The 23,094-nt window shown below is 38.2% G+C and overlaps 1 protein-coding gene across 2 annotated transcripts in view; it reads left to right on the plus strand.

Moving 5' to 3' along the window:
- LOC116413505 (cell adhesion molecule Dscam2) overlaps positions 1-23,094 on the plus strand; it is a 267,994-nt gene that overhangs the window by 225,860 nt on the left and 19,040 nt on the right. For both annotated transcript variants that reach the window (XM_052894224.1, XM_052894223.1), the window contains exons 11-24: positions 255-406; positions 1,877-1,967; positions 2,540-2,706; positions 3,215-3,360; positions 3,760-3,895; positions 10,490-10,609; positions 14,429-14,605; positions 17,265-17,409; positions 18,586-18,734; positions 19,072-19,288; positions 20,387-20,532; positions 21,052-21,220; positions 21,820-21,968; positions 22,747-22,893. In XM_052894224.1, coding sequence (XP_052750184.1) covers positions 255-406; positions 1,877-1,967; positions 2,540-2,706; positions 3,215-3,360; positions 3,760-3,895; positions 10,490-10,609; positions 14,429-14,605; positions 17,265-17,409; positions 18,586-18,734; positions 19,072-19,288; positions 20,387-20,532; positions 21,052-21,220; positions 21,820-21,968; positions 22,747-22,893 — 2,111 coding nt within the window. The remainder of the gene's footprint in view (positions 1-254; positions 407-1,876; positions 1,968-2,539; positions 2,707-3,214; positions 3,361-3,759; positions 3,896-10,489; positions 10,610-14,428; positions 14,606-17,264; positions 17,410-18,585; positions 18,735-19,071; positions 19,289-20,386; positions 20,533-21,051; positions 21,221-21,819; positions 21,969-22,746; positions 22,894-23,094) is intronic.

A 23,094-nucleotide genomic window follows, 5' to 3' on the forward strand; every position in this document is an offset into this window, starting at 1 on the left:
ATAAATTTCAACCGACTTAAAAAAAAGTTTTTAAACCGGTTGTATTTTTTTTTATATTAATAAACCTATTTATAAAATTACTTTTTTATCAGAAAGGATATACTTACGTATTGGCCTCATAGAAATTTTATTAATATGAGTTAAATAATTTAGTTTTTAATTCAAAATAACTAGTTTTGCCCCAATTTAAATCAGTTTTTTTAAGACACAATCTTCAATTATTATGCCTTCTTTTTTCTTTGTTAATCCTGCAGATTTAGTGTTGAACAATTCGCGACAAAGGCGAACGACGTAATCAGCTATTTGAACATCTCAGCGGTGACGTCAGATGACGGCGGTCTCTACACGTGCAGGGCGGCCAACTCGCTTGGTGAAGTGGCACACACATCCAGGCTTAACATTTATGGTAAGCATGTTCTACGGAAGCCCATATCGCTTTACATGTACATATAGTGCAAAAAAAAAACAAACGTCCCACCACAAAAAGTTATTACAATAGTCTCACTACAATAACGTGTCTGGCATCTGTTTACGTCTAAACAAAATAAATTCTATGATATTGAAAATAAAAGCAAGAATAGAACAAAAAATATTTATTGGCCACAAAATTATTCCACAATCTTCTTCTTTCCATTTAAGAGTTTCCTCTTAAAAAATATTAAAAAAAAAAAAAAAAGTATCCTCTTGTCGGTACAACTAATTTATGCATCTTCCTCCAGCCAGCTCTATCCCAGGCTATAACCTTTATCTTCCTATACGAGATGACACCTAGTGTTTCCTTTATCTGTCCCATGTAGTTAATCCTCGGTCTTCCTCTTCCTCTTTTGCTCTCTATCTTTCCTTCTATTATGCTCTTAAAAGAATCGTCATGTCGTATAAGGTGTCGTATAATTCTACAATAAGTAACCATAATTACAAAAGAGAACCTATCTCAGCATTAAGTTGACAATCATCAGCGAGCATATAACATATATTGCAATATTATTATAGTGAATTTACAGGGTACAAAGGAATAACACCTGAGTCCTCAGGAATGGCAACGCATGGGGGGTATCATGGGCGAAACAGTATACTCTGTTATGTCCATGATACTGCTCATGTCTATAGGCGACGGTTACCACTTTACATCAGGTGGGCCCTCAGCTTGTTTGCCATTCTAAGTTGTATAAAAAAAAATACAAGATCGTATGAGTTTTACCAAAAATATTCACAAAATAGAAGAAACTTTTGTTTATACTAATTCAATATATATTTAACAACAAACAATTCCTCTTAACACAATCCGTTATACAAGCGGTAGAACATACAAAGAGATACAAAGTTTCGCTTCCTTTAGAATTAAGGTCTTGATACCGGCTTTGAATTTGGGACCATCAACAATTCTCATAGCCCATCTTTGAACTGAGTCAAGAGTAACAAGCTAGTCTCCAGGTACTCCGGCCTTGATGAGAGCAGTACTCCATGAGGGATTGGACTTGCCACTGATACAACAATAGTCTTTATTTCGTGGTGCAGTACCGTTTCGTTCAATTGAGCTTTTTGGACACCAGCTTGACCCTGTCTTCTAGATGATCTCGGAACTCTACAGTGCTACAGATCGAGACACCGAGGTTCCCAATAAATTTGGAGATGACAATTAATAAGTTCTTAAATTGCGAAGCCACGGTAAATGGAGATTTTTACGGTAAACGCGCAAACTTTTGTCTTAGATGAGTTAAACTGGACTATGTTTTGTAGTCCTCAAACTAAAGAAATATTAAGTGTACGTAAACGACTGATACTAGTATGATTTGTGGTGTTACTTCCTTTCGAAAAATGTAAGCTTCTTAATATTCTAGAGGTTTTGTGAATCATTCAATTAGAATATTTGTTGCAGGCCCACCTTACGTAAGATCATTGGCGCCCATCAGAGCAGTCGCTGGTCGCGAACTGATGCTCTACTGTCCATATTCTGGCTACCCCATTAGGTAAGATATTGAACCGTTTATCTAATTAACTTCAACGTTTGCAATTTCAATATTTAAATTAACCCCAGCCATATATTCGTATTGTAGGGCATTTCCAAATTTTTGGCACCGTCTCAGGTATTTTCTTTTTATACTACTATTAAGTATTTTCAATAGTTTATGGATGTATAATTAAATTTCTGACGATTGGAAAATAGACTGTCTTATTCTCATACTTAAACCTGAAAAACCGAGCTATTAGAGCTCATACCTAACTCATACCTTCCAATAGCTCTAACTTCATGGCAAATGTTTGAACAGCTTTTGGTAGCAAACAATTTTTAGCAAAAATAGAATTGTAACCCCGGCTATCAGTATACACTGTTAATTGGTGAAACCTTAAGCATGCTGTTTTTGGTGATGTAATTTATGAAAAACCTTTTCATTATTGCCATAATAAAAAAAAATCGGGCTAACTTGGCAAAATTAATAACTGACTAAATAATCAGTAGTTACATTCTTACTATTACATTAGAAGACTATAAAAATCTAGATATTTCATATTCATGCAAAATTATTGTTTTTATTCGCAGTTCTGTTAAGTGGCATAGAGATGGAAAACCTGTCGAATGGGATAGCAGTGTAGACGGTGCTCTCAGAGTAGCGAGGGTCGATCCTTCACACGCAGGCACCTACACCTGTCTGGTGATGGGTGCTCACGGGGAAACAGCCAGGAGGGAGCTGCAGCTAGTAGTTAGCAGTAAGTAAAATCTCGCATACATGAAGTGTTACACCTTAGCATGTCGCAGCAGCGTAAACTAGTTCATGTGCAAACAAATGTTACCATTTTTTATTTTATGAACTCATCTTCCTTTTACTATTTTTCAGTTGTATCGTCATGATCTTTCTACCCTTATCCCAATTATTATTTGCGGTCGGCATAATATGGTTTCATCCATATTACTAAAGGATTTGGCTTATAGTTTTACGACCGGCCGCCTGCCTGACGTCAAGCCTCTTTGAGAATGCTTTTGTTGGTGATTTCCGCCACCTACGGTGTTTCATTTGTATAATGCATATAAATAAAAAGAATACTAAGTTTCACATTAACTTTCAAAGTGTATTAAGTATCTCCATATCTTAGTGACATGTTTCCTTACGAACTAGACGAAGAAAATCGGCAAATCAATATTTACGTCACTATAATCGCTATTATATAAATTCATTCCACGATGTTACGATAATGAAAACTTTGTTTTAATCCACAGACCCGCCAGAAATAGAACCGTTTTCCTTCTCAGCGAATCTGCAAGAAGGAAAACGGGCTCAGGTCAGCTGCAGCGTGACATCGGGAGATATGCCGGTACACTTCACGTGGCTGAAGGACAACGCACCTATACCCACCAGTTTACAGGTAAACTTGACCAATTCTTGAGAAACATGTAGAAACAATAACATTAATAATTAAAAAAAAAAGAGTTTGTAGTGTACTTGATCAGGTAACACCAGAACTTAATGAGAGTGTATTCCTATCGTGAGCCAGAAATTCTTGTTCATTGTTTTAGGTCTGATAGGTAAAATACGTATAGCAAACTTTACTCTGCAGGAGTGGTAACATACAAAGCCTCCATTAAATATGGTACTATTCATGCTTGTAGGTGACTGTTACCATCCATCGTCCAGTAGACCGTGAGCTTGTTCGCCATTTCTAATAATATAATGCAGAATCCCTTCGTTTACTACAACTACCACAGCCTACCCTTCGGCCCATTGTCGTCGATCCAGTATACAAAATTCGACTAATTCTACCTAGGTGGAAGAACGAGCTGCTGACTTTTTCAGCAATCTCGTATTCAAAGAGGTGTCAGCCCGTCACAGCGGGCTGTACACGTGCGTGGCTTCAAATTCAGCTGCCAAAGTTAACTATACGGCCGAGTTGGTGGTGAAAGGTAACGTCGAGGTGTAGAGAATCCGCATCCAGCACCCGAGCACTGAAGCACCAGCACTCGATCGCACAGCACCAAGCCACCGCTTGTATTCAGCACCTTGTAATTATTTTCAAACGATTCTTTTGCCTGTCCCGTCCTTTAGAGTTTCACCGCTCGATAGCCTTAGAGCCTCGATGGCCATGGTTGGGTTTAACGACAAGAGGCGTGGAAAGCAGCATTGAAAACGAATATTAACGCTTAATACAACGGCTTATAGTCTCATCTCATTTGACGAAGAATTATTGACGATATTTATAAATGTATGAAGATATTTCCACCATGCTGTTCAGTTCATACATATCCATATAGTTGTATGTATTTGTAGATGCTACTTCCTACGTTGCATGCCGTCAAGCCCAAAATCGTGGCAGACTAAGCATTTACAAAACTGACAAGCGTGTAATAATTCGTTTTCTCTCTCTCTCTTTTTATAATTAATATTAATTAGAATGAAAGAGACAAAACATATTAATGTTTAAAAAGAAATTTATTAAATTTTGTTTTAATGTCATAACGTTTCATATTTTATAGTGGTCATTAAGTTTACATGAAGTAAATTAATTCATACTGCATCCATTTTTAAGTATTGGGGGCACGGTCAAAATAATAATTGTAAAAAATAAAAAAATAACTTTTACATTTTCTCGAATTTTGTTCACGCTTTATAATATCCTTTTTGGCACCACATTGCACCAGTTTTTATATATTTTCAATAAGATATTAAATTATTAATGTTTTTTTTCACATATAAAGCTTATCACCTTGTTTTATTATTAAAAATACGTCACATAAATCAAAACTAACAAGTTAAGACGTCAATGGTTCATTATATATCACAAACTAGTACTCGCTACTTCGTCCGTTGGTTTTTCAAATTATCTTTTTACCAAATTATATTTAAATAGGTTCAGAAATTTATCTGTGAAATAAATCTAACAAACAAATTAATTTTGTTTAATATTTATTATAAAGGGCAATTACTCTGTTTAATTAAAGAATTAAGTGTACTTACCAGAGGGAGACTTGGTACAAAAGTCGTTTGGTCGTACCTCTGTCCTATTCGTGTTTCTACCGTGAAGCAGTTATATTTGCATGATTAGGTTTTGGTTTGAAAGATGTGATATGACAGTGATTTTACAGGGTACAGAGGAATAACATCTGAGTACTCGGAAATTGCAAAAAATGGCGCTTATGTCCATGATACCGTTCATGTCTACAAGCGACGACTACCACTTTCAATCAGATGGACCGTCAGTTTGTTTGCCATTCTAAGTTGCATAAAAAAATTAATTTATTAAAATTTTTCAACAAATCAAGAAAAGTAGTATTTATTATTTTACACAATTATACATATTAATTTAATACAAATAATTATTTTATATGTAACACAAATAATACAATATGACTGAAATTAATTAATTATCTATCCGGTACAAATTAAACTACTTAAACAAAAATAAATACATTAATAATTAATCAACAAAATATATTAATTTTATTTAGAAAAAAGTACTATGTATTACTACTGCAACATACATAGAAAACTTCAGCATAATTATACACTAATAATATAATTTAATTTGTTTATTATAAATATATAGAGACCGTTGGTGAAAGAGATATAATTCGTTACAAATTCTTGATTGAGCTTTCGATCTCAATTTCTACAAATTAAAAAATATCACATAAGCCTATGGGGGACGAAGTGCGAGCTAGTCGTAATAAATCTATGGACCACCATGAAGGTACCTCAAAACTTTCGTACCTATATGCCAATTTAGTTTTGTTTCATTGTGCAATTTGAATCGGATGTTTTCTGTTTTGCCCAGCGTTGGATTACAGATGGCTAGTGAAATGGGTAATTTATTTACAAATTATTAAACATAATGTAATTAAAACCATCTATTGTGGTTATTGCAATAGTTAAATACAACATTTGATATATTAATTACGTTAATATATATCGTAGCGTAATAAATATTTTATTGGAAAGACAGTATTATTAAATACATGTAGAATGTGATCTAAAACATTGGGAACATGTCATTAAACTTGTAAGAAAAAGAGACAATGTTTCTGTATGAATCTATATGATTCGAAATTGGTCTATTTCTATTTAAATTTTTATATTTAGAAAAGAAATTTATTAATTACCGGTCTAACTTATATGTAATTTAGTTGAGAAAGTTCAACTAGTTTGGAGGCCATTCGGGACCCTCAGCTTTAGGCGGCTATTAGACGCACAGTAAGGCTCGCGCTCGCGTTACAGCCACTCAAGATTAACCCTCTGACTGGGTATCTCACGATTTCCGCGTGCAGTATCTACAAGTTTAAGTTTACGCATCCCGCGATTTCGACGTGCTCGCATTTTTTGCGTTTATTGGCGTTGTTATCCCGCGATTTTTGTTTTGGTAGGTTGATATTGTCTCTCAGAATCTCGCTAGATGGCTAAATACACGTACTGCTATTTGTTGTCAAAGCGATGTGTTTTATTGTTGTAAAAAAATACACGGTCAGAGGATTAAGGGTCCCGGATGGTCCTGAAACCAGTCGAGATTTCTCGATCAAACTACACGTAAGTTAAACCGGTGGATATTATATTAAACTATAATGTGTACTTATAAAACTTTTAACAATAAAATTATTAATAGTGTTTTAATGAATATGGATATACTTCCATTATTTTATCCATTTGATTGCAGCCAGGAGAGGTACAGTATAATTTTATAGTTGGTATAGAAAGTAGCTAATGATTAATGATGATAAAAACATGTTTTTCTATTCTATTAATAACTCACTCACTATCAATACAATATAACATAATATTTATATTATTATATGTATTACACCTCCCATATTTAGAACTAACAAAAAATTTTTCATCGTGCCTCCCACCAAATTGTTTATAATTACTCCTCTCCATCCAAAGGTTGCCTGGAAGAGATTGCTCTTAGCGATAAGGTCGCCCATTGTTTTTTCATTGTGATTATTTCTTGTATCTATCTATCTATATTACAGTAAGAATTTGTTTACGAATGATCGTGACCACGTAATGACTACATCTATACTTGTAATAAATCTGTAGAGAGGTCAATTCTGTACATGAAATATATTTACAAAATAACTGTCAGGGCGTGATTAGTTATCGATACTGATGCCAAAAATGCAATCAGTAAAATTTTTGTCTGTCTTTCTGTATGCTCGTCATAGAAACAAAAACTACTCGACAGATTTTAACAAAACTTGATACAATTATTCTTCATACTCCTGGGCAGGTTATAGTATACTTTTCATCACGCTACGATCAATAAGAACAGAGCAATGAAGAGAAATGTTGGGAAAACGGGAGAAGTTACTCCATTTTTAAGCTTCCGTCGCGTGTACAGCCTTAATGGCCACTTTTTAAAATGTTAAAATGTCCACTCGTGCGATGCCGGGACGGGGCGCTAGTTGTAAATAAATAAGAATGACACGTATTACAGGAAATATTTATTTGTTACACTTTAATACACTATTTGGGCGTGTGTGTGTTGGTTTACCCTTGCAGATTGGGTAATTCCATGTTTACTGGGTTTGCTATAATAACGAATTTGTTCTTGATTCGAATATAATTTTAATATGCAAGCAATGAAATATATAAATTTACAATATGTAGACAGGGAGCTCATTCCATTACCTGAGTCTTCGTGGGAGAAAGCATCTCTGAAACCGCGTTGTACGCGACCATTTAGGCTGTAAGGTATGAGAGTGAACTCCCTGTCGATGGCGAGCCGTATGATGGTAGAAAGCGACCGTGGGCATCATATTGAACAATTACTCTGAGCACAATCCGTTGTGCAAGCGGTAGAACACGCAGAGTGAGGCAAAATCTTTTGAAAGACTTAAGGGTTCGATACCGTTCGTAAGCCTGGGATCATTGACAATTCTCATAGCTCGTCGTTGCACCGAGTCGAAGAGAATGTACCTCTATTATTAAATTCTGTTGTTCCTCCAAAACAATTTTCAATGATTATACAATCGTAAACAGTATGTCGTGTTGATTAACATGCAATAGAAATATTAATAAGTCTCTGATTTTAAAACGTACGTAGGTGATTGGAAACTTTGTTGAAGTTTGATTTGACGGAAATGGAATGGTTAATATAAATAATTGTTCTAGTTTTCAAGCTGGACACACTAAGACTAAGACTGAACACGAAATACATTATATATACTACGATAATTGAAGATTATGTTTAAAAAAAACAACCTTAAATTTGACAAAATCAACAATTTTGATTTAAAAACCAAACTACAAATCCGATTGTGATAAAATTTCTATGGTACCAATCTATATACAAAATCCTTCCAACAAAAAATATTTTCCAAATATTATTAATTTAATATACGTTATAGAAATATCAAGAACATGTAATTAAAAAATTAAAAAAAAAAATATTTAAAGATAAAAAAATTCTTTGAGATCATTGCCAGCTGGTAGGGTGCCTAGGATACTTGCTGCATTTCCACGCTGAATAGCAATGGAAATCCGTTGACCAAAGTATAGGCCAGCCTTCTCCAGGTTTCCACCAGCCGGCGTGAAATCTCTCTTTTCCAAATTGGTTTACAACTGATGGAGTTATGAGATTACAAACATAAAAAAAACATACAAGCGAATTGAAAACCTTGTTTTCAAAGTCGGTTGATATAGAATAAATAACTCTATTATGTACACCGCTCTTATGGATATTAATTACAGGAAGTTTATGAATATTTCATGTAAACCTACTCCAAGTAGATATTATCCCTTAAATTCTAATATTAACTAACGCTTGGAATCTCTACAATAATTTCAAAGCCGGAACATTAAGCTAAATCATGTGCATAAATCATACTAGTGCAATGGAAACCATTGCAAAGAGTTTAATAGCTATGGTGTTTGGTAAAATGAATATTTTACAGTGGAAGTTATTCAATTTAATTCTTAATACATTATAAATCTCGCCATGTGATCTGGCATAGGGTAGACCGCTCTTTCCTTTCCTGTGTATGTCGTAAAATGAAATAAAACGAAACGTAACGAAACGAAACGAAACGAAACGAAACGAAACGAAACGAAACGAAACGAAACGAAACGAAACTAAATGAAATGAAATTTATTTGTTATAAAGCGTAAGAAGCGATTATAGGAGGGCGAGAGATAGGCAGCAGCATTCCTCTTAGAACTTCACCAAAACGTTCACTGCGGTTGCCAATCCGCCTGCCAAGCGTAGCTACTATGGGTAAACCCCCCAAGGGGGGGAGGGGGGGGGGAGGGATTGCTATTAATGGATACTGAGAATCCTATTGCTAGCAATATACCCAACCAGGTCGACCTCCTTGCGGTTCTCCCTGGAAACTATCATGGTTAATTCCTGATGAATTCATCATGATGGGCTAATTGGCCTGTTTTCATTCTCATCTATCACCCTTCACTGGTGCTCCGCCAGCGTATCCCGTTAGCGCAGGCGGAGTTACCATACCATTTTCACCCATCAAAAAAAAACCCCCAAGGGGGAGGCTTGTGTTCAACTGCGGATAGGTAAAGGCGGATATAATAATGATAATGATATTAAATTATATTACTAAGATTGTATGTAATAAAAAAATGTACTTAAACTTGTTAAATGACCAAAATTTCATACTTTACCATAATTTCGTTATTTCAATACATATAGTATTCACTTATTTAAAATTTACTGTACACTAAACGAGTTACAGATTTGGTTTAAAGTAGAAACGAGACTTAATTACGCTATACACAGTGGAAAATAAATTTTTAGTATCACTACATAGTATAAAACAAAGTAGCTGTCGCTGTCTGTCCGTCCCTATGTATGCTTAAATCTTTAAAACTACGCAACGGATTTTGAAGCGGTTTTTATAGATAGAGTGCTTCGAGAGGAAGGTTTATATGTATAATACATGCATAATATTGTGAATGTGAATCTGTTTTCCGCGCTTAGCCTCTCATTTGGGCCGTTGTGCGTATGAGTCGTGGCTAGTACAGCCAACCTAGCTCCGCCCAGAAGCGCAGAAGCTTCCTAGGTTTTTCACAGGTCTCACGGAGCGACCTCACCGTTTCGAGGATTTCTAAACGTTGATGGGCCACAGCCTCACATTCCAAGATTACGTGAGCAGCCGTTTCTTCGGCGTCGAAACAGCCTCGACATAGAGGGCTGTCTGTGGCTTCTATTGTGTATAAATGATGCGTAATATTGTAGAGAAACACTGATAATTTTAGAGGTTTCTTATGTGATGTAATGTGCACCCGTGCGAAACCGGGGCAGGTCACTAGTTTTATAATAAAATATACAACTGGGATAAACTCGAATTCTGTCCTATAGTTAAGGATTGTCTAAACTAAACCACACATATATACACATTTATACTACATACACATACATATATTTATACACACATATGTATATTTACATGTATATATGTATTTGAATTTTAATTTGTTATTTTTATAAATAATGATTACAACACTTAGACACCGGTATTAAATTAAAATCCTTTTCCCACACGCTGCAGTTTCACCAAAATGGGTGGTGGAACCAAAGGACGAAGCGGTGCTGGCTGGAGAGCCCCTGGCGCTACACTGCCAGACCACTGGCTCACCACCACCGCAGATCACGTGGTTGAAACAAAGAGGTTAGTGCTTCAATTACTAGCTATTGTTTTTTTTTAAACGGTTTTATTTAGCTCGACCTGTACGGTATTTATTTATGTCTAAATTAGAAATTGGAATTTAAGCACCTTCCCGTTGTCAGATTGATCTGAAATTTGGTACACACATTTAATTTAGATGACAATACAATATAATAAAATCAATAACATTATAAATCTAAGATGGCCGCCGATACAAAATGGCGGATTACATATTTTTCCTTAACCCCCGCAATATGGGTATCAAATGAAAGGGCTACACTAGTAAAACACGATGATTATGTCAAAATTTAAAATTCAAGATGAACGCCGTTCCAATATGGCGGACTAGGTACATATTTCTCCACAACCACCACAATATGGGTATCAAATAATAGGACTACACTGAGACACCCAGACACTAGACACTCGGACACTAGACACTCAGACGCTAGACCCTTAGACACTAGACACTCAGACACTCAGACCCTAGACACACAGACACTAGACACTCGGATACAAGACACTCAGACACTAGACACTCGGACACTAGACACTCAGACACTAGACACTCGACACTCGACACTCGACACTCAGACACTAAACACCAGACACAAGACACTCAGACACTCGACACTCAGACACTAGACACTAGACACTAGACACTCAGACACTCGACACTCGACACTCGACACTCGACACTCGACACTCGACACTCGACACTCGACACTCAGATACTAAACACTAGACACTAGACACTCAGACATCCAGACACTAGACTCAGACACTGGACACTCGGATACAAGACACTCAGACACTAGACTCTCAGACACTTGACACTCAGACACCCAGACACTAGACATTCTGACACTCGACACTCGACACTCAGACACTAAACACCAGACACTAGACACTCAGACACTCGACACTCAACGTCACTCGACACTCGACACTCGACACTCGACACTCGACACTCGACACTCGACACTCGACACTCGACACTCGACACCCGACACTTGACACTCGACACTCAGACACTAAACACTAGACACTAGACACTAGACACTCAGACACTCGACACTCAGACACTAGACACTCGACACTCGACACTCGACACTCGACACTCAAATACTAAACACTAGACACTAGAGACTCTGACACTCGGATATAAGACACTCAGACACTAGACTCTCAGACACTTGACACTCAGACACCCAGACACTAGACACTCAGACACTAGACACTCGAACTCGACACTCGACACTTGACACTCGACACTCGACACTCGACACTCGACACTCGACACTCGACACTCGACACTTAGACACTAGACACTCAGACACTAGACACTCGGATACAAGACACTCAGACACTAGACTCTCAGACACTTGACACTCAGACACCCAGACGTTAGACACTCAAACACTAGACACTCGACACTCGACACTCGACACTTGACACTCGACACTCGACACTCGACACTCGACACTTAGACACCAGACACTCAGACACCCAGACACTAGACACTCAGACACTAGACCCTCGGATACAAGACACTCAGACACTAGACTCTCAGACACTTGACACTCAGACACCCAGACACTAGACACTCGACACTCGATACTCGACACTCGACACTCGACACTTGACACTCGACACTCGACACTCGACACTCGACACTCAGACACTCAGACACTAGACACTCAGACACTCGACACTAGACACTCAGACACTCAGACACTCAGACACTAGACACTCAGACACTAGACACTCAGACACTAGACACTAGACACTCGACACTCGACACTCGACACTCGACACTCGACAGTCGACACTCGACACTCAGACACTAAACACTAGACACTAGACACTAGACACTCAGACACTCGACACTCAGACACTAGACACTCGACACTCGACACTCGACACTCAGATACTAAACACTAGACACTAGACACTCAGACACTGGACACTCGGATACAAGACACTCAGACACTAGACTCTCAGACACTTGACACTCAGACACCTTTTTGGCCTCAGTTCCGTCGAACCCAAATGTACGAAACAGATATATCATCAGTTTTAATTCACTTTGGCACAGACGGCATGCACGTTATTTACCCTAAAGCCATACAGTTTCCAGCAAAATTCAATTATGGTACGGCTGAAAAAAGGATGTTGCCCTTAGTTTTGTCATGAGCATTCACCGTCCATAAAATTCAGGGCAGCACCGTCGACCATGCAGTAGTATATTTGGGCTCAAAATGGTTTGAGGAAGCATACGTGGCTCTAAGTTGAGTCAAGTCTCTGGAAGGGCTATGTATTGAGGAATTAGATTGTACTAATTTATCAGGTAAGAAACCATGTAATAATGATGCACTGAATGAATTAAATAAAATGAGGAATATTCGGTAAACAATTTCACTAAATACTAAAAACAAGAAAATAAAAATCGGTAAAAAAACTTTTAAGTTAAACGGTTTTATGTGCACTGAAAACTACAAAATAAATAAATAGTTACTTACCTATCAACCTACGTAGGTGATCTCGGTCATTAATATCTCTGATGGTAGTGGTTGTCATAACATGAACCATGTCAGCGGCCGAAAGGCAGTTCATGAGAGAACACTAACACCAGGGTTTGCTTGGTAGGTAAACTAAGCAGCCCGCACTATAACAAGTAGGTATTTTGACCTTCTAGTTCAGAAATATTTTAGTACTAGGCAGAATAGCTTTTAGGCATATTAGACTAAAATAAAAACGTGGGCCCCTCTGAAATCATACCTATAGCAGAGTATATCTTATACTTTGCTAGATCATGAGCTCGGCGTTCGCTGGTGAAGCCGTAACGGCTGGTTATTGATGGTCAAAACCTCCAGTTACGATTATAGTAAATCGATTCAGCGGACCCTGGACTCCGGAGCTATGAGGTTTCGGATGCGACCGGGATAAACCGCTAGGATGATGATGATGACGATTATAATAAGTCGATGCAATCCACACTTAGTATAGTAGAAAGTAATACAGAAATAGTTAATGGGCCCCACGTTTTTATTTTAGTCTAATATGCCTAAAAGCTATTCTGCCTAGTACTAAAATATTTCTGAACTAGAAGGTCAAAATACCTACTTGTTATAGTGCGGGCTGCTTAGTTTACCTACCAAGCAAACCCTGGTGTTAGTGTTCTCTCATGAACTGCCTTTCGGCCGCTGACATGGTTCATGTTATGACAACCACTACCATCAGAGATATTAATGACCGAGATCACCTACGTAGGTTGATAGGTAAGTAACTATTTATTTATTTTGTAGTTTTCAGTGCACATAAAATAAAACCGTTTAACTTAAAAGTTTTTTTACCGATTTTTATTTTTAATTTAAAATGTCAAAAGAATTACAAATATGAACAGTACCATGGATATAACAGAATATACTGTAATATTCATGCTACCTTTATACATTCTCATTTTTGAAGACATATTGGTCTTATATACCCTATTAATTGCAAAAAGAATCGTCAAAATCGATTCAAATTTAGCGACGTAATCGCCATAACTACAAAAATATATACAAACTAAATTTCTCCATTTTTTTTTATTTTTATTCAATTCACATCCCACCCTTCAAACCGAAACACAGCAATGCAAACACAACTGCTTCACGGTTGAAACACGAATGGGACAGAGGTACGCAAGCAATCGATTTTTCTGCAAAGTCTCCCTCTGGTAAAATTTATTTAAGTGATGGTTTTAAAAATCTACATAATTATTGTCCATAACCAAAATCCTGAACTCTTTATTGACTTTTAAACTTCGGTTTCTTGCAGGGTCATCATCTACAGATTCCATCCCTCTGATCAACCTCGGTGGTCGCTTCCAGCAGCTGCCCAACGGGACGCTATGGATCGAATCAGCGCTGCCGTATGATGAGGGCCACTACACATGCAAGTCTGAGAACGGGGTTGCCCCGACGCTCTCTAAGAGTATAGCAGTGGCTGTAAATGGTAAATTTAGTTTTGAAACTTAAAGTTATCTGAACTACAGCGCAACTTTTATCCTGAAGGTGGTAACCCTTAATCTCTTTCATTCTCTTAGGATTCACATGACGTGAATTTACTGGATACAGAGGAATAACATCTGAGTCCTCAGGAATGGTAACGCATGGGGGGTATCATGGGCGAAACAGTATACTCTTTTATGTCCATGCTACTGCTCATGTCTATAGGCGACGGTTACCACTTTCCATCAGGTGGGCCGTCAGCTTGTTTGCCATTATAAGTTGTATAACAAAAAAACATATTACAGTAGTGGGCAGGAGCGCCACAGTACCAACTCCTTCCGTTAGACCGCATTCAAAGTCGAGCGGCTCGAATTATCGATAGTCAACGCCTTACTGTCCGACTTGACCCATTGAAACTGCGCAGAGATGTTGCGTCTCTGTGCATCTTCTACCGAATTTATCATGGGGAGTGTTCTGAGGAATTGTTCGGATTGATACCTGCTGCTGATTTTCACCACCGTACAACCCGCCACAAACTAAAGTTTCATCCCAATCATCTGGACGAGTGGCGGTCTTCCACCGTGCATTTTTCAAGGCACTTTCTTCCACGCACAACCATTCTTTGGAATCAACTTCCAGCAGCAGTATTTCCGAACCGATACGACAACATAACCTTCAAGAAAAGAGTATATTCCTTTTTAAAAGGCCGGCAGCACACCTGCAATGCCGCTGGTGTTGTGGGTGATCATGGGCGGCGGTAGTCACTTACCATCAGGTGAGCCGCATGCTCGTTTGCCCCCTGTGTTGTAAAAAAAAAAAAAAAAAAAAAAGTAATTGTTTTGGCCTTTAAACGAGTTTTCTGCTTGTTCGCCATTTGAATTGCCACCAAATTGTCTGTGATTACATTCATAATCATCGTCATCATATCAGCCTTTAATTGTCCACTGCTAAACACAAGCCCCCCTTGGGAGGTTTTGCCAGTAGTTGCCATGCTTGGCAAGCGGGTTGGCAACCGCAATTAGGCTTTAAAGATGTTTTAAGAGAGACGCTGCTGCCCATCCTTGGCTCTCCCTTAGTAATTATTACTATTGACATACTGTACCAATGTTTTAGTGAAAGATGATGACATGGTAACGATGATGAGCCTCGTCTGCATTATCGGTATATATTGGGAGGGAAAGGAAGGAAGGAGTAAGGGATGTTCAATGAGCATGCAACTGTAAAAGTTTCTTTAATGGATGAAAATAAAATTGTGACCCCATCTGCGCTTTCGGCATATACTGGCAGCGCGTAGTAAAAGATGTTAGATGAGAATGAAGGTTAGTTGGTCCATCATGATGAATCATTAATAATTAACCACGAAGGTTTCCAGGGAGAACGGTGTAGAAGTTAACCTAATAGGGTTTGAGAGGGGGGATTTTAATAATGCGGACTACCAATTCCAATGCTAGTAATATATCCTATCAGGTCGACCTCCATATGGTCCCCCCTGGAAACCATCGTGTTAAATTCCAAGTGTATTCATCACGATGGGACTAACCTGCGTTTTCATTCTCGCCTATCATCCCTCACTGGTGCCAGCGTATACCTTTAGCGCAGGCGCGGTTACCATTTCATTATTATCCATTCAAAAAAACCAGTTAGACCCCATTTCTAATAATCCTTTTTCCCCCGCTGTAACAGTATTGGCAGCTCAGTAAACGGTAGCTCAGTTATAGTACCACTTGGCTAACAATTCTAAAAGTCAATTCCAAACACGGGGAACTTAATAAGCAGATCATGACTTATAAGTACAGGTACGTAAACTTAGTTACTAAAACTCTGAAGAAGAAAACAGATACGCCCTGAGAGCTTGTTACAAACTTTTAAAAACTTGACCAGTTTAGGTCACTTAACTGCAAACTGGCCTCTTTTATCTACGATTTTTGTACCTTTTCACGGGTCAACTCAATGTAATCTGTAAAACTATCAGGTTTTGAGCATTCATAATAAAATGCACACTATGCTGTGTAGTCCCGCCATAGAAAGGACCACTCTTCTTTTCCCGTGGGTGTCTTAAGAGGCAACTAAGCGAACTTAATGGTAGAGAGATAGGCAACAGCGTCCTTCTTAAAACATCACCAAAAGCCTAATTTCAATTACTATGCGATTGCATGGCTGTATTTCGGTTTGAAAGGTGGGATTTAGCAATGAATTTACAGGGTACAGAGGAATATCACCTGAGTCCTCAGGAATGGCAATGCATGGGGGGGTATCATGGGCGAAACAGTATACTCTGTTATGACCATGGCACTGCTCATGTCTATAGGCGACGGTTACCATCAAGTGCTTGTTTCTCTCAGCTTGTTTACCATTCTAAGATGCTTAAAAAATACCAAACTGCCTGCCATGCGTGGCAACTACTGGTAAAACCCTCCATATGGGTGAGGCCTATGTTCAGCAATGGGCAGTTAACAGCTGATATGAATATGATGAAAAGCTACGGTTTTGATAACTATCCGCTGCTGAAGCCCCTTGATTAGATTGGCAACCTTCAGGTCAGGCTTTAGAGATGTTTTAAGAGGGACTCTGCTGTCCATCTCTCGTCCGCCCTTATTCGACTTTTACGATATTTTATATTCCATATATGACTGTTATTTTGTCCTTCTGATGCCAATGTCCAGAGCCGGCCCGGTTCGAATTGACGTCGCACAATATGACGGCGCGGAGGGGCGCGGCCGCCACGCTCGCCTGTGACGTCCGCGGGGACAGCCCTATACGGGTTACGTGGGCGCACAACATGAACCACCTAGATCTTAATACTTATAGGTAAATAATAATATTAACACCTAGGAACTTATTACAAGATCAAGACTAGTCATCCGTCCCAGTTTCGCACGGATAGTTAGAATGAAAAATTCGTACTTTATATTTGCTTTAAGAAGCAAATCTTTGTTACTTTAGGTTATATTATTAAAATTTACTGCAACCAAATGGAGACTTTCTCCCTACAATACTAAATTATATAAATAGTAAATTATAAAAGACTTACAAAAGTCGTTTGCTTGGGCAACTCTGTCCTATTTGTGTTTCAACCATGAAGCAGTCGTGTTTGCATGGCTGTGTTTCGGTTTGAAGGGTGGGATATGGCAGTGAATTTACAGGGTACAGAGGAATAACACCTGAGTTCTCAGGAATGGCAACGCATGGGGGGTATCATTGGCGAAATAGTATACTCTGTTATGTTCATAGTACTGCTCATGTCTATAGGCGACGGTTACCACTCTTCATCAGGTGGGCCGTCAGCTTGTTTGCCATACTAAGTTGCATAAAAAAAAATTCGTAGAGATCTCTATTTTTATTTAAAAATATTAAATAATATTTAACTTATATTACTCACTGATAATGTAGCGTTTTATAGGTGAAAAAAAATAAAATGAGTTAAGTAGTTTTTTCCTTTTATCATCTTCAAACAAACAAACATAGAAAAAATCAAATCTTTCTCTCTCTATTTAAAAATCAATCTCCTTAACATTAGTATATGCTAGCGGCTTCGAACGGATGGAAGGTATAAAAGACATTCCTAAGCTATGCAAGATACACAATTTTAAAATAAGACTTATTCAAATAATAAACATCTTTAAAACTCTCTTCTTCTCTTTTCATTAAAGAGTTCCATCTTGTCAGGGCAACTAATTCATGCATTTTCTTCCAGCCAGCTATACTCATATCTTTGACCTCCCTATACAACATGACACCTAGTGTTTCTTTTATTTGTCCTATGTAGTTATTCCTCGGTCTTCGTCTCCCTCTTTTGCCCTCTATTTTTCCTTCTACTGTACTCTTTAAAAAATCATCATGTCGTATAAGGTGGTCCAGCATTTTGCCTCTTCTATTCTCTATTGTTTTTATTAATGTTCTTTTCTCATTCACCCTTTTCAAGACCTTAAAACTAACTCATAAAATTAGATATTTGTTAAAAATATTTTTTTTTAACTATTTCAGGTTAAGTATATCCGAAGCAAAGACTGATAGTGGTTTAAGGTCCCAATTATATATAAGCAGAGCAGACAGGGAAGACTCGGGTGTATACAAGTGCCAAGCAGTTAACGCCTACGGTCATAGTGACCATTACATTTATCTTTCCGTCCAAGGTTTGCTGTTTTTTTTTTATAGGTACATCTTCTTCAATACTTAAATGTTCAGATATTGAATTACACTAGTCGACCGACTTCATAAAAGACATATGTAAATTAGGCTTGGATTTTTTAATAAAATCTCTGTATATCTTTTATTAGAAATCGACTAATAAACTGATTAATAAATACTTATTATTGTTGACAAAAAACTTAGTTCAAATTTTAAAATGAATGCTGGCAATGGTGATGAAGTTAAAGTACACGAAATCTGTAAACCCTTGGCACACAATTTTCTCTTAATCTTCTGACTTAAATACATATAAAACAACTCTTGTGTTTTATAAAACTTCAGAAAAGCCCGATACGCCCCACTCGCTATCTGTAACCGAGATCCTAAGTCGAGCGGTGCGGTTATCCTGGAGTCAGGGGTTCGATGGCAACTCGCCGCTGGTGGGCTACACGCTGCAGTACTGCGTGCTTAGCGCGCAAGGCGCCATCCGAGTCAATCAGTGGGACACCGCAACCAGTCTCAATGTCTCCGTCCATGGCACTCCGCATACCACTGTCATGTAAGTGGAAGACTTTGTTGATCTACTCTTGTGAGGGAGTCGCTCTTCAGTGTCAAGAGTTCCAAGGCCACCTCCGTTATATTCGAAAGTCTCTGACTAGATTCATCGGATGAAGACTTTACTCTCTGAAGATAATCATTTTCAATCATCAATTGGTCTATGGAACCAATTTGAAATATTTTAATATATGACACCCAGATTCACTTACATGTATTTTAATCGAGAATACTTAACTAGTTTCGGGATCATTCGGGACCCTTAGTTATGAACGGCTATGATACGAGCACGATGACTAAAGGTCCCGAATAATTCCCAAAAACTAGTCGAGCATTCTCGAATAAAATACACGTAAGGTATCTGGGCGTCATGTCATCATATCATCAATCATACATGAAACTTGTAATCAAGATTCTGATGCCAAATCTTATACAGCACCAAATGATAACCCTGGTATTGGTCGACTACTGCGGTTTTGATGATTGTATCACTTCACTAGTTGACATTTTTATTCCACGGTGCTAATAAAGCGTCGCTTAAATTAATACATATTTTTTTATACCACTGAGGCGGCAAACTAGTAGACGACCCACCTTATAGTAAACAATACTAAGTAAACAATGCCTGCAATACCAGGGGCTTTACGCGTGCGTTGCTGACACTGCAGAAATCTTTACCCTTTTTTGAAGAACCCCATGCTGTAGTCTCAACAGGGAACTCATTCCATAATGTAGGTGGAAACGCCTCTGAAATCGGGCTATGCACAACTATTTAGTCTCTAAGGTATGGGGTAAACATATCTGTCAATAGCGAGCTGTACGATTATAGAAAGTGGCCGTGGGCATGATATTGAATAATTTCTCCGAGCACAGTTCGTTGTACAGGCGCTAGAACACGCAGAGTGAGGCAAAATGTCTCCTAAGACTTAAGGGTGCGATACCGCTAGTAATCCTAGGATCATCGATATACTGAGGCCTTAACCTTTTATATTACTTTTATCATTAGATCAAGCCTCAATTTCCCAGAAATTTAATTAACAAAGCAATCCTTTTAATCATTTATAAATATAAAATAAATAATTTGTACTTTATTATATTTCAGATTGACAAAAAAAGGTGACATCCATTACGAAGCGTTGCTGAACACTCTGAAGCCTCACACAGCGTATATGATTCGCATCGCTGCCATCAACCAAATAGATAGGAGTGCCTTCACTGAACCCGTTGTGGTTAAAACACAAGAAGAAGGTACGTGGCATTTCGTTTTAGGCACACAATGATAAATTTTTTAGATCTTGTATGATCCCTTATAAGAGATATCTGGATCTATACTAATAATCGTAAAGAGGAATAATTTCGTTTATATACGCCAATTTTAGATTGTTTTTATGCAACTTAGAATGGCAAACAAGCTGACGGTCCACCTGATGGAAAGTGGTAACCGTCGCCTGTACATGAGCAGTACCATGGACATAACAGAGTATACTGTTTCGCCCATGATACCCCCCATGCGTTGCCATTCCTGAGGACTTAAGTGTTATTACTCTGTACCCTGTAAATTCACTGCCATATCCCACCCTTCAAACCGAAACACAACAATACAAACACTAATGCTTCACGGTTGAAACACGAATGAGATAGAGGTACCCAAGCAAACGACTTTTGTACAAAGTCTCCCTCTCGGCTTTAGTCTCAAACAGTACGTCTGTGACTATGACAGAAGCTGTTTAGTGGTAACGTACCGAAAATTTTTAATTTACCTTACAGCACCGTCAGAAGCTCCCACGAACGTGCAAGTGACAGCAGGCGGAGCAGGCGAGCTGCACGTGTCGTGGCGACCGCCGCCCCGGGACGCCTGGCACGGGGAACTGCTCGGCTACTCTGTCACATGCACTGAACTGAACCCACCTGGTGCACCTCACAGGAACGTCACTAGGTATGATAATTGCCATTTCTTACACTGACTTCTTCAAATAGCAAAGAAATTAATAACCCAATTGTTTGAAAGTAACCTTTGATGTCACCATGTGGTCTTGGTATAGAATAGGCCACACTTTCCTTTCCCGTGCGTATTATAAGAGGCGACTAAGAGAACTTAATGATAAAGAGATAAGCAGTAACGTTTTTCTTAAAACATCACCAAAAGCTTAACTACGATTGCTAATCCGCCTGCCGAATAAATACTGGCAAAACTCCCCTTATGAAGAAGGCTTACGTCAAACAATGAATAGTTAGGCTGATAGGAACCTTTTTTGTATTCATGCCGTAGATACTCCTCATGCGTCATATTGTCTTAAAGCATTTTACATTTATAAGTAAGTAATAGATAGATAATTAACGTTCTCTGACAGAAGAGACATACCTGTTAGTTCTTACAGTGAAAATCACAAGGCCAATAGTGATAGGCAAAAATAGTGATTTTTAGACTGAATCACATACGACGTACGTATTGCTATCTTCCTCTATCTCTGTGGTACGAAAGCAAGTCGTCTAAAGTCTACCATCGTCTGGCTCTAACAATATGATTTTCTTCAGAACTTTAACAGTAAACGGGTGGTCGGCAACCGAGCTCAACTTATCAGCCCTAAGGAAGTTTACTCGATACGAGGTGCGTGTGAGAGCGTTCAACGGAGTCGCAGCCGGACCGGCCTCCGCGCCTGTGTCAGCCACCACTTTAGAAGGAGGTAAGAAAGGAATATCAATAGCAAAATAATAGATTTAAAAGGAACGTAATTTTAACGTCCCATAAATAACTCCGCTTTTGCTAACGGTATACGCTGGCAGAGCTCCAGTAAGGGATGATTGGTGAGAATGAAAGTCAAGTCAAGACAAGTCTGCTACCCCATCGTGATGAGTACACCTGGAATTCAACACAATTGTTACCAGGGGTGACCAGACAGGGTATATTGCTAGCAATGGTACCAGTAGTTCTATTCCGCATTACTAACAGAACCTTCTTCCCGGGGACATAGAATTAAACTGGCAACAAACCCTTCAATCCATCTAATAGTAAGCCACCATATAAATTACAAACATTTAGAACATCAAAAATACTACTTTGTTGCAGTATCCGGCCGTTCATTTACCTTCCTCATGCTCCTCAAATATTGCGTCTAAATTCCGCCCACCATGTGCCCTCTTATATAGTCATTCCGTCACTCGTATCCAGTAGCGAGAACAGGATGCCCTAAATACTGTACCGCAAACCATAAAAAAAAATATCTCTCGCATGTAGATATTAAATTACAATAGTCCTATAACTTCATTTTATATAAAAATGTTATATTTGGAATAACCCAAAATGGAGCACAACATGCAAGAAAAATGCTTGGTAGCAATATTAGGCAAACAATTTCATTCAAAGTCTCTCTTTTAAGAATAGTAATAACTACCTTCAGATGTCCTGTTCCAATTTTTAAGAAACGATATATCAAAACTTGACGCTTTGCTGAATTATTTCAGTTCCCGAGTCACACCCGATGACAGTATCCTGCTTTCCTCTCTCATCTTCGAGTATGAAAGTGACTTGGAACCCACCCCCGATTGGTCAGCATGGTGGTCTTATACAGGGATACAAAGTGATCTATTCTCCTTTTACTTCAGACCAAGGTAAGTGAAGAAAATCATACTTATTCCATAACTTTCAATTCTTTTGTAAGGAATAGAGTGGTCTTTTAGTTAACGATCCAATCGATATTGATATCAGAAGTCCAATATTGCCTATCTTCCATGATGTAATAATTTCTTGTCAGGTGCTTTGATTACTCTAAATTAATCCATATAAATTGTAGATTAAGAAAATATAATTAA

Source organism: Galleria mellonella, unplaced genomic scaffold (genome assembly GCF_026898425.1).
Source record: "Galleria mellonella isolate WM207_F2 unplaced genomic scaffold, CSIRO_AGI_GalMel_v1 utg200, whole genome shotgun sequence".
Classification (NCBI taxonomy): Eukaryota; Metazoa; Arthropoda; class Insecta; order Lepidoptera; family Pyralidae; genus Galleria; species Galleria mellonella.